The 13,483-nt window shown below is 34.7% G+C and overlaps 1 protein-coding gene across 2 annotated transcripts in view; it reads left to right on the forward strand.

Moving 5' to 3' along the window:
- LOC121989293 (phosphatidylserine decarboxylase proenzyme 1, mitochondrial-like) overlaps window positions 1-13,272 on the forward strand; it is a 52,251-nt gene extending 38,979 nt beyond the window's left edge. Inside the window, exons 9-12 of one of the 2 annotated variants that reach the window (XM_042543237.1) lie at window positions 9,158-9,225; window positions 10,918-10,995; window positions 12,610-12,732; window positions 12,809-13,272. In XM_042543237.1, coding sequence (XP_042399171.1) covers window positions 9,158-9,225; window positions 10,918-10,995; window positions 12,610-12,732; window positions 12,809-12,967 — 428 coding nt within the window. In that variant the 3' untranslated portion in view covers window positions 12,968-13,272. Of the gene's footprint in view, window positions 1-9,157; window positions 9,226-10,917; window positions 10,996-12,609; window positions 12,733-12,808 lie in introns of those variants that run through there. The other variant, XM_042543238.1, reaches the window with a different exon arrangement.
- The last annotated feature ends 211 nt before the right edge of the window (window positions 13,273-13,483 follow it).

Genomic DNA, 13,483 nt, shown 5'->3' on the forward strand with positions numbered 1-13,483 from the left:
AGGGAAAACAAAGAAAGAAGAGAGGGAAGGAGAGAGGAGGATTACAGGGCTACAGATGGAGGTGGTGGGCTGACTGGGTGTGGGCAACGGTCAAACTCCATAGGAGGGAAGGTTGGCGGTGGTGGCGAGCAGGTTGCAAGAGCATGGATAGCAACAAACTCCGTAGGAGGGAAGGTTGGCGGTGGTGGTGAGCAGGTTGCAAGAGGAGTGTGGGTAGCAACCGAATGTGGGTAGTGGTGGTGGTAGTGAGGCACTATAGGAGGGGTGTGGGCAGTGTTGGTGGGTTGGTTATGACAAGCATAGAGGGAGGCAACTAAGGGAGAGGAAAAGAGCATAGGGAGAGAAAGGGAATGACAATTATAATAATTATTAATCTTGTAAAACATAGTACTAAATTAAACAATTGAGTCAACTATCCTATGTATGAATTAGTTCAGCTTTAAATTAGCCAAATCTAATCAGGTTTGAATCCACTTGATCCTAATCACCATGTCTATTTGATGGGCTCCACCTAACCCTAATTTGACTTTTGTTTGACCCTAAAACTTTTACTTAGCTTAATTGGTATTTAAAAAAAATAGAAAACCAATTTAAATTATTAAAAATAAAATAATATAAAATTTAATATCTAACATCTACAAAGATTTTGTTTTTTTTTTTCATGTTTTAACTTCTATGACATCATAAGATTGTGTAAGTAACAAGAAAATTAGGACTTCAAGATTAGTATTTTTCTCCTTTGCATCTTCTCTTAGCTTGCTTTCTTGTGGAGGTCATGAAACAATGTAGTTTTAGAATTTAACATGACACTTTCATTAAATAAAAATTTATTTGATTAAATTAAAAAATTATATATTTATATCACTATTTCAAATTTTTTTATTATAATAATAAAAAAATTGAAGGGGAGCCTTGGCACAATGGTAAAGTTGTTGTGTGATTTAGAGGTCTATTGTGTGACCTAGAGGGTAGAAGTTACGGGTTTGAGTCTCGAAAATAGTTGCTTGTAAAGCAAGGTAAGGTTGCGTACAATAGAACCTTCCCCCGGGACCCTACATTGGCAACTGCCCTTTTTATTTTATTGGAATAATATTTAAGATACATGATGATTGCATTATGTGTTCTTTGAATGGATCGAATTATTAATTATTATTATTATTTTAAAAAACTATACACTCCAATTTGAAAGGATAAAAAAAAAGTTATATTAAAAAATCAAATATAAAATTTCCAAATTTGATTGAGTTGAGTTTGAGCCACAAATTTGATATATATATATATATATATATTAGATCTTTTATATTTATAAAATTAAATAAATTTAGTTACAAAATTTAAAATCTAATTTAACACTAAAATATAATATTTTACATCTTAATTTTAAAAATCTTGTATCTCTTTATTTTTCATCCATTCTAATAATTATAGTCTTGTGAAAGAAACAAAATAAGATGAAAATCAATGACCAATTATTTCACTTATTTTACTGCATTCAGGAGTTTTATTTATGTTTAATTAAAAAACAAAAAACTAGTAATATTTATTGATTAAATTTTGTATTAAATGCTCATGAAAAATTTCAAATACGAATACATAAACTTATAAACATATACATTCATTTCAAATAAAATTATATCCTTGACAATAAAAGCTTTCCGAGTCTTCAAATTTAAAATTACTACAATCTTACATAAATCAAAAGCAAAACGTGCCCCAGCCTATAGAAAACTAGGAAATGTTTTATTACCTCATCCGTCATCCTAGCAAAAGTTAAATAGATTATCTCTATAAATCCTATAATTTAGAATGACTAATGTTAAAACAAATTTAAACTTAATTGATTGTAAGCATTTTTAGCTTTGAATACTGAGTTGGAATTAATCAATAAATATAAACAAAAGAATTAAGAAGAACAACTTATTAACAATGTAATTAATTATTAAATAAACAATTAATTTCAATAAAAAGTTAATTAAAAGATACAACTTGTAAAACAACAACAACAACAAAGCCTTTTTCCACTAGGTGGGGTCGGCTGTATGAATCCTTTTACGCCATTGAACTCTATCTCCTATTATATCATCATCTATATTTAAATAAATTTTATCTTGTTTTATTGTTGCTAACCAAGTCTTTTTTGGTCTTCCTCTTCCTCGTTTGATATGCATGTTTATCATAGTTTCACATCGCCTAACTGGAGCATTTATTGGTCGTCTAAATACATGTCTGTATCATCTTAAACGTGTCTCTCGGAGTTTTTCCTCAATAGATGCAACTCCGACTTTCTCTCTAATGCTTTCATTTCTTATTTTGTCCATCCTCGTATGTCCACACATCCACCTTAACATCCTCATCTCTGCAACTCTCATCTTTTGCTCAGGTACTTGAGTCATAGTCCAACATTCAGCTCCATATAACATAGCAGGTCTAACTGCGGTTTTATTCTGCTCATGTACTCGAGTCATAGCCCAACATTCAGCTCCATATAACATAGTAGGTCTAACTGCGGTTTTATTCTGCTCATGTACTTGAGTCATAGCTCAACATTCAGCTCCATATAACATAGTAGGTCTAACTGCGGTTTTATAGAACTTACCTTTAAGTTTAAGAGGTACTTTACGGTTACATAAAACACTCGACGCTTCCCTCCATTTCACCCATCCTGCTTGTATTCTATGTAAGACATCTCTCTCAATCCCTCCATCATTTTGTAAAAATGATCTTAAATATTTAAATCTCTCCATTCCGGGCAACTCGTCCTCTCCTATCTTAACAATTGTTTCATTACTTCTAATATTGCTAAACTTAAATTTCATATATTCTGTCTTTAATCTACTAAGCTTAAAACCTTTCCCTTCTAGTGTTTCCCTCCAAGATTCTAGCATAGCATTTACTCCTTCACGTGTCTCATCTATCAAAATAATATCACTACAAAAATAGTCGTGAATAACGACTGAATATTCCGTCGGCATTCCGTCGGTAAATGAGATTTCCGACGGAATACCGACGGAATTTTTAACATCGGAAAGAGTTGGGTCGGCGCTCAATTTACCGACGGAAAATATATTCAGTCGGTGATTACCGACGGAATTCATAAATTCCGTCGGTATATATTAACGACAGAAACCTTGCCCGTCGGCAAAGGGCAAACGTCGTGTAACGGACTTTACCGACTGAATTATAATCCGTCGGTAAATCACCGACGGAATTAACATTTCCGTCGGTAATTACCGACGGAATTAACATTTCCGTCGGTAATCACCGACGGAATTTACTATTCCGTCGGTGATTTACCGACGGATTATAATTCAGTCGGTGATTACCGACGGAATGAACATTTCCGTCGGTGATTACCGACGGAATGAACATTTCCGTCGGCAATGTATCGTAAACATCCTGTTCCAGTTCGATAGATTACCGACGGAATAAGAATTTCCGTCGGTAATTACCAGTAAAAAATTTGAAATGCTTGCTCTGCATTTCTCACTTATCATATATACAATTTTTATATAATAAAAACCATCACAAACGATGGTAACACAAACACAAATCATATATAATCACAATCCACACAATCAACAACCAACACAACATACAATATGCTCATAAACAAATGATAAAACTGTCTAAAAAACAATACAAAACATATAATTATACTAACAAGTTCCCATATCTCCAAAATTTAATACAAAATAAAACATAACCAAATATCAAGTACTTACAATCATACATCCAAAAGTACTGACAAGTCAACGTCAAATACAAAATATCCAAACTTATCATGATACATCACCTACACATATCCAAATATAATCCTGTAAAAGTCCAATATAAGAGATTATAATTAGACTGAATCGATATAAATGTAATATATAATTCAAGAATTGTAATATATAACTAATTTTGTATGTAATAAAATACCTGAATTATATTGTAGATATTCAATGATAGTACGGTGGTGAATGTATCAATATGAACTCCTATAAAATGCAATACAATTTAAGATAAATATCTAAATTTGTTAAGAATCTGAAACCTAATAAGAATCTAAAATTGTAATGGCTACTCTATCTTATAAGAGATAAGGAATCAATGAATCACATTCAAGCATAGTAGAAAGCAAGATGGATGCAACATGCTCATGGTAGTGTGGTATGAGAGCTCATCAAGGAAATAAAAAAGGTAGACGCTAAAAAAAAAAAAAAATTAAAGGATGAAAAGCTCCCTACTAAAAATCCTAAAGCACAGAGATGTGGTATGAGAGCTCATCAAGGAAGAATTCATGAACACCCTGAAAGTAACATGTTTAGTCTCAACAAAGAAACATTGTTTAAGAGGGCATCATCAGACCAGTGCACTTCACCCTTTCCTCTTGGCTGGTCATATAAACTATTATAAGTTCAACTGCCCATAATAAAGTACATCTAATTTACTAATCTATTGTGAACAAACTAAGTACCTGTGTATTAAAGTAATCAAGTAGCCAAATGCTTTTAGTTGATCAGGTAGATAAAAGTAATGGAAGTAAGTTAAGATTAAAGTAAAATAAACAACAAAAAACTATAATTAATATCATTGCAATTGATAAACTATTTTTTTTTAGAGAACCCTACAAGTGATGTCTACTTCAGTGGCCAAGGGTTTCATTTTCAAAGTTTGCCTCCTTAACCATAACTATTAGCAATCCAAATTATTTATTGTTACCACCAAATCACCTGATCAGCAACCAATAATGGGCGTTTGTCTTCTAATCAGCAACCAATAAAGGATGAAAAAGACTGGTGAATTAAAAAGAAAAAAAATCAAACATATTAGAGAAGAACAAGAGAAAGAGATTAAGTAAAAGTTGTGAGAAGTGCTTTTATAGAAATGCTCATTCTTAATAGTTAATACTATAATTTAAAAATATAAATAATTAATCCAAATGGTTATGCAATGGTTATTAGAAATTTTATGATGGAGAAAATAAATCAGATGTTCGGTTCACAATCAAACAACATTAATATTGAATTAATAACAACTAGAATGATTGCACTAAGAAAAAAATTTAGTTGTAATTGAACATACCTCAGAAAAATCTAATCATCAGCAGGGTGTAATGGATCTTGAGTCTCCTGTGACTCAATACCATGCTCTGACTGGGGATCACCGCCGAGGCGCTGTCGCGGATCATCTGGATACGGTCGGCGCGGTCCTGGTCCATCGTCTCTGCTCCCACCTCTGATCCATGACTGCTCACAAGGGAAGGGCTCCAACAATGACTACTGAGATAGAGCAGGACTACCAAAGGGCAGGAGTCTCTAAGCCGCTCATCACTTGTCTCCCATCTCCAAATTGGTATCAAGACAGGTACATGGATTCAAATAAAGCAAAAAAAAGGAAAAAGAAGCAACTGAAATATCAAATGGTGCAGCTCAGTGCAAGAAACGGATCGAAAAATTGGAATAGTACAGGCAGAAAATGTACAGAACCAGGTGGTTACAAGGAAGGAAGAAGGGAAAAATAAAAAGCCTGCGGCTGCCGCTAGCAGCGGCATGCGGCGGTCGGCTGTCGCAAGCAGGTGCCTGGAGAGCAGCCGCCGGCGGAGCACACGCCTGGGGAGCAGGCACCGGCGCGTCAAACAGAAGAGAAGAGGGAGGAGAGGAGCATACCAGAGTCGCCTGTTGCTGATCGCCGAGAACGGGAGAGGACACGAGGCTGGACGCCGAGATCGCCAGTTGCCGATCGCTGAGGATGCGGAGAGGAGAGGAGAGTTCGCGCGGAGAGGAAAGTCATACGGGGCCCGTGCCCTAATTTTTACTATGCTTTACCGACGGAATGTAATTCCGTCGGTAAATACCGACGGAATTGTGATTCCGTCGGAAAATGCCGACGGAAGCATAATTCCGTCGGCAATTTCCGACGGAATCATACAATCCGTCGGTACCCAATAACTTATCGGAGCGCCAGAATACTGGTATTTACCGACGGAATTTTAATTCCGTCGGTAAACATCAATACCCGAATCCGTTAAAAAATTTGCCGACTGAAATATAAATTCAGTCGGTATTTACCGACTGAATTTAATTCAGTCGGTAAACACCGACGGAATTAAATTTCCGTCGGAATTTACCGACTGAATTAAATTCAGTCGGTAATTTCGTCGGTATTTGCAGGTTTTTTTGTAGTGTATCATCTGCAAACAACATGCACCACGGTACTGTGTCTTGCATACGCGCAGTGAGTTCGTCCATAATTAGTGTAAAAAGCTAGGGACTTAGAGCTGATCCTTGATGTAACTCTATCTTTATTGGAAATGCTTCAGTTACTCCGCCTGAAGTCTTTACTCTAGTCGTTACATCCTCATACATATCCTTAACACCTCTCTTTTCTAAAATTCTTCATATAATTTTTCTTGGGACTCTATCATAAGCTTTTTCTAAGTCAATGAATACTATGTGTAGATCTTGTTTTTGCTCCCGATATTTTTCAATTAATTGTCTAAGAAGATGTATAACTTCTATTGTCGACGTTCCAAGCATGAACCCAAATTGATTTTCTGTGGTCTCCTTCCTTAATTTTTTTTTTATTACTTTTTCCCAAAGTTTTAGAGTATGACTCATTAGTTTAATACCCCTATAGTTTGCACAATTTTGTACGTCTCCCTTGTTCTTATATAAGGGAATTAGAGTACTTATCCTCCATTGATCAGACGTTTTTTTCGTTTTCAATATCATGCTAAATAATTTTGTAAGTCATTCAATACCTTGTTTCCCTAAGCACTTCCATACCTCTATCGGAATATCATCTGGTCCAACGACTTTTCCATTGTACATCTCATTTAAAGTTTGTTTTACTTCTGAAGTTTGAATTCTACGATAAAAATTAAAATTTCATTACCTAAGTTAAGTTGGTCACCTAAACCTTCATTAAAAAGTTGATGAAAATACCTCTTCCACCGCTCTTTTATTTCTCCATCGTTTACTAATACCCTATTACATTAATCTTTAATACATTTTATTTGGCTAAGATATCTTGTTTTCCTTTATCTCACTTTAGCTATTTTATAAATGTCTTTTTCCTCTTCTTTTGTATCCAATTTTTGATATAACCGTTCAAAAGTTTTATTTTTTTACTTCACTCACTACTTTCTTAGCTTCTTTCTTGGCTATTGTATATATTTTTAAGTTTTCCTCGTTCTTACAAATATATAATTCCTTATAAGCTATTCGTTTTCCCTTCACTTTCTCTTGTACTTTCTCATTCCACCACCAAGACTCTTTACTTAGTGGTGCATATCCCTTTGACTCACCGAGTACACTCTTAGCTACTATTTCAACTTTGATACCATCTTATCCCATGTTGTATTAGAGTCATCGTATATTTCACCTAATGCTTGTACTTCTATCTTCTCCTTAAATATATTTTGTTTTGCATCTTTTACCTTCTACCACTTAATTCTAGGAGTCATATATATTTTCTTTCTATTGATACTATGTTTGAGGCGTATATCCAACACTACTACCCTATGTTGGGTAGTTAAGCTTTCTCCCGAGATGACTTTGCAATCTTTACAAATCTTTTTATCCTTCTTCCTAACCATAAGAGAGTCAATTTGCGATTTATTATTCCCACTTTTGAATGTGACTAAGTGTTTTTCTCTTTTCTTAAAAAACGTATTAGCTAATATAAGGTCATATGCTATCGCAAAATCTAATATGGTTTTCCCTTCCTCATTCCTCGTTCCAAACCCATAACTCCCATGTACTCTCTCATATTCCTCATTTTTCATTCCGACATGCTCATTTAGATCATCTCTTATTAAAATCATTTCATTTGGTGGGATATTTTGTAATATTTCATCTAAGTCCTCCCGTGCATATATGCTAATTATGTTCATAGTTTCTTTCGCCACTATTATCTTAAGGGCTATAATTCTATCCCTTTTTCTAACTACTCCTACAACTTCATCCTTTAACAAACAATGTACAATAATACCCACTCCATTTCTTGCTTTACTCTTTTCAGTGTACCATAACTTAAAACCCGAGTTCTCTATCATCTTTGCCTTCTCGCTTGTTCATTTTGTCTCTTGTACACACAAAATACTAATTTTTCTCCTAATCATCATATCTAGTACCTCCATTGATTTACCAGTGAGAGTTTCTACGTTCCATGTTCTAAATCTTAGATTATTAGTTTTCCTATCATATTTGTTTTTATTGAACCGATGGTGTGAGAATTCTTGTCTATTTAACACTACACCTAAGTTCTCATGGAGATGTAGCGGCCCTTGCTGAGACGTTACAGTCGGACCCTGCAACGCGTTCCTTCCGGGGAACAATCTAGCATTAGCACAATAGTTTAATGGATTCATTCATTGAATATTTGCCATAGTTTGATGCTGGCTGACAACTTAACGCAACCCTCCTCCTTTATCCGGGTTTGGGACCGGCCATGACCGGTCGTCATGGGCGGAGTTATACAACTTGTAAAAAGTAAAATTAATTATGCTATTTTTAATAATACAATTGAATAAGTTTCGAAACTGTATTTGCTTGTCACAATATGATATTGGAATCATATTGTTCCCATTAGAGACTGAAACTCCGACACAAGATGTAATTTTAAACTTTGTACAGTTACTAATGACTATCATCACACCAAGGTTGAAACTGCTTTAGTCAGGGTTTGGCCTAATGCCTAGGGCCTGTATTTATTGGCATGTTCTAGGTGGCAGAGCAATTTAAAGTATCTTTGGCCTAGCTAAAATTTCAAACTTAGCGATTTGTTATCGATCCCATTCTCATTATTGACAGGTGACTACTAGTTTCAGTTCACTATACCTTTGTCTCAAATAATCATTAACAAAAATTTGACCGAACCTCATAATTTAAGGTATCTTTGCTAATTTGATTGTTATTGTTTTGGAATTTGACCAACAAAGGGTTTGATGATTACAAAGTCTTAGAAACCGCACCAGATGAGACATCCTTATCAAATATCTCAGTTGGGACATTAATTGGGCATGCAAACTCAAAGTTGCATTTCTGACAATTATTTCACCGAGAACCTGTACACTAACTTAGACTTAAATATTTCAACATTCACATAAAAAATATCACTAGCATACTTAATTAAAATAAATCTTATTGTGATAAGTTGAACGATTTTGCAGGCCATCTGTATCCTACAAATGAACGAGCTATACGCACAATCAGAAACTTGCACATTGAGAATGAAAGGGTAATTTCTCTATTCTTAAGAAATTTAAATAATGTAATTAGATTTGTTTGGTATACTGGGGAATTATACGAATTTAGGATCTTAAATTGTAGCAAGGAAATGAAGTTAATCATTTAAGATATCACCTTTGTATATTGCTAATAAGATATTTATCTTATATGCTTTTATCTAATTTTCTCATAATCTGTTTCCATGTTCTACTAATAATCTTTGGTTACTGTTTGTATTCTTTTACCAGTGAAGGGACCATTGAATATTCTTACCAAGGGGAGGAACAGTTGGATTGAAGCAATCTTAGTCAAAAGTCACAATAAAAAAGTGTTTGGGGTTATCCACTCACAGATTTGAGTGCATATCCATTTAGCCATTAATTGAACCCTTAGTTGATCCTCAATGCTTATAGGTGATATCCTTATTGTATACTTATTTGCAAGTTATTGTGGGCATGCTAGAAGGAAGAGAGATGTGTTTCAATATAGTATTAGAAATTAAGATTTTTTATATTGTATCTTAAAACCATAGAATATGTTGATCCCATTAGTGGGATAAAGGTTCGGTTGATTTTGTTGTTGTATCTTAAACCATAGAGCATATTATTTTGGATGCAAGGGAACCTCTTAAATAGACTTAGGAGTAGAGTGTGAAAGTTAAAAAAAAAGAATTGAAGAATAGCTTGGAAATATAGCATAAGATAGGAAACAAAAAATGGAATACACAGTCGAACAATTTTATCTTTCTGAGAGAAAAAGGAAGATTGAATCAGAGGTTGGATGCAGAACAAGTGGTGTTGTTTGGTGAGCAACAGAGGCTTGTGGCCCTCTACTATAGGTCCCTAATGGTGGAGCTCAGGCATTGACAGTTTTGCAGGAGAAGATATTGGAATGGGCAAAGATGCAGACACTGAAAGATACAAACTTAAAAGTTGATGAAGAGTAAAAAGAATAGAGTGGACTAGAGGGTAGTGGCATTGATGTAGTGTAACTCAGAAGATTAGCAATAACCTGTCTGTTTCCGGTAGTAGTTAGGAAAAGACATTTAATTGCTATAGGTGATAATTTATCGTTACCAACAGATAAGAAATGAGTAAAACAATATATTTTCAATATATTATAGGTGAAAGACAATATATATAGGCTGAAATAAAGCGATAAAAGGCAATCTGATTATGGAGAACTAAAGAAGGCTAGAGCATTTAGTTCTGAAACAGGGGAAATGCTTGTGACGAACAATTGAGATGCAAACTAGAGCAACTATTGCAGGAATCATGAGAACTGTGGGCAGCAGGATTGCAGATGTTAGTTTATGATCAGTTGATGAAGATTTTGTTCGACATCGTCAGTGGGATAGGAATCTGGTATCTCGCGACAAAAGAGGCCTTGATACGATGTTGTAATGAAGAAATTATTTGGCATTGTCAGCCAGATAGTTTTTTCTGCCTATGTTGATTACTTATCAATATAAAATTATACTTTACACCTTGTTTTATGGTATTTACTTGTTTCTTAATATTTACAAATTACAATAAAATCTCTAAGAGTGGATATTTTCCATTGCCACTGTGCTTTCCCTATCTAGTTGCTTTCCCCTAGGATGTTTTTTTTGCTTAAGTGCAGGTAGTTCTTTTAAATAGGCCGACTAAGCATTTCTTATTTTATCTAAAGAATTCATCTGTCACATGATTGCTTTTTTTAGGTTGTTCTTGAAGGTCAATGGAATGAAGGCTTTCTAGCAATTGCTGCAATAGGTGCTACAAATGTTGGATCAATCAAAGTATGAAGTTGATTCTCCTCTCTTTGATTGTCACTCAGTCATGTGTTCAAGTTTCTCTTATTGCATTTTATTGGCAAATTGGTTGGTTTGTTGTTTCTTTCCAACATGGATTTTATTGTATTTTCTTTTTCTCACTCTCCCATTCCAGAAGAGAACATGAATATTCCTCTAGGTTTCTCAATATAACAACCTTGTATCAACTACCCATGATATGATTGCATAAACTCCTAGGTTGGCATACTTTGGGACGACAAGGCCTTTAACTGGTGGAGACAACTTCCTTGAGAATATTTGCAATTGGATTGGGTGAATGCAGATTTGTCCTATTCATCAGTTTAAAAGTCTAATATATAACTTCTTAATTTCACTTATTGTAGTAAAACTTTGAGTTGGTATTGCTTCAACATGCTAAACTTTCTTTTAATGTTCATTTAATTTTATTGAGATATCTGATTTTAAGTTTATTGCATTTTATTGGCAAATTGGTTGGTTTGTTGTTTTTTCTGTTCAACTATAATCCAGTTATGACATTTTTTTTGGCCACTCTTGTGCAAAGCTATTTTGGCACTTTATTGAGCTACACACCTAAGTTTCCCTAATCACGCACCCTACTTTTCAAATTATCAAATCACAATTCACATATTGATTTTCCAAAATACTCCTCCATCCTTTGCCTCCCTCTGCCTGTCTCGAGTGGAGGTTGCTCGAATCAGAGGTTGAGGCGGCTGTGAAATCACTAGCCACTGATTGCTTGACCATGTGGTTGCGAAATTACAACTGAACTGGCCGTGAATTGCAACCGAACTGGCTGCGAAATTATGGTCGAGCCGCTGTGAAATCACGGCTGAGCTGGTGGTGAAATCAGTCTAGCTAGCCGCAACATCATGGCTGAGTTGGCCACGAAATCATGGTCAAGCTAGTCAAGTGGTCGCTTGATTGCATTGCATCCAAGCAACTGTGAAAAGTTGGCTACAAAATCACGACTGAGCTGGTTGAGTGGTTGCTTGACCTCGATTTTGCGGCCAGGCGACCATGAATTATGGTCAAACTGGTTAAGCAATTACTTGACCATGATTTTGCAGCTAGGTTACCCTCCTAGCCGCATCTCATAGCTGCTTGTTTGAGCAACTATCTATTGAAGAAAGGGTATAGGAAGGCAAAGGAGGAGGGATGATGGGTATAAATCAGTGCATGATTAGGTAATTTAAAAACTAGGGTGCGCTATTTGATTCTTTGGGAAATATATGTTCGTGGCTCAATAAATTGTTGAAGCTATTTTATAACTCATCATAATTTTTTTGTTCTCTCTCTATTTGGGTAAAACGAATTTCAGTTAAACCTATGCAGGTATTTGTTTGTTATGGTAATTGGTAACGTCTTTACCTTCTTTTTACAGAAAAAAATACTAGCTAAGGCTACTTCCAATCTTTTATGATAAGGAGATCCTTTCCTTTTACAATTTACCTTTGCAGTTTCTTAAGCTTGCAGTTAGTCAAATTTGTTTGTTCCTTTAAGCACTAGCCACTGCATGTCCTATTAATAATTTTACTTTCCATAAACACTGATGTAAGTTTTTAATTTCTTCTTTCCACGTCGGTCTTAAATCTTCTATAGCTCCTTATTGAACCAGAGTTGAGGACAAACCAGCCAAAGACAAAGTTGTTTCCATCAAGCTCACCAGATGAGCGAGTATATGACCCTCCAGGAGTCGGCTTGACGGTCAAGAAAGGGGAAGAGGTTTGTCTTCAGCAGTCTAAAAATTCTATCTATTTTCCACATGTATTGACTGTATTTTTTTCCTTTCATCTTTCAGATAGCAGCATTCAATATGGGTTCAACTGTGATACTTGTTTTTCAAGCTCCAGTATCAGAATTATCAGAAAGCAACTGCATTTCAGATTTTAAGTTTTCTGTTGGGGTTGGGGACAGGATCAGGGTTGGAGAAGCTATTGGGAGGTGGGGAAATTGTTAGTGCAGTTAATCTGTACGAAACTTTCTTGGGCTCACCAGTTATATTTCTTTCTGGTATCATATTTAACGTAATTTTTTTGAGGGGAAATTGGAGTCGGAAGATCATTTGAAACAGATTTTTAATCATATTTGGTTTTAATCATTTGAAATCATCTAATCATCTAATCATACATGTGCCTAAAGTAAGCTTGTAATCATCTAATCATATTTTAACATTAAATTTTTATTAGAATTTAAAATTGTATATGATGGTTATATTTGTATTTGACTCCTTGATTTTGTTTACTTTGAATATTTATTTGGTTATGTTATGAAGTTTACCTTAATACGTTTGAGTATGCGTTGATGACTAAGTCAATTGCTTGGTTTAGCCAAATGACTACTTTGAGATAGAAATCATAGTCTAGTCTTCTATTTAATCTTCCATCATGACTCTTAGAATAATCTTCTAATCTATAGTAGACACACCTAAGATATTTACTTTATATTCTTAAGAGGAGCTTTTCTTAGCGGAAGG

The sequence above is a fragment of the Zingiber officinale genome, chromosome 6B, assembly GCF_018446385.1.
Source record: "Zingiber officinale cultivar Zhangliang chromosome 6B, Zo_v1.1, whole genome shotgun sequence".
Lineage (NCBI taxonomy): Eukaryota > Viridiplantae > Streptophyta > Magnoliopsida > Zingiberales > Zingiberaceae > Zingiber > Zingiber officinale.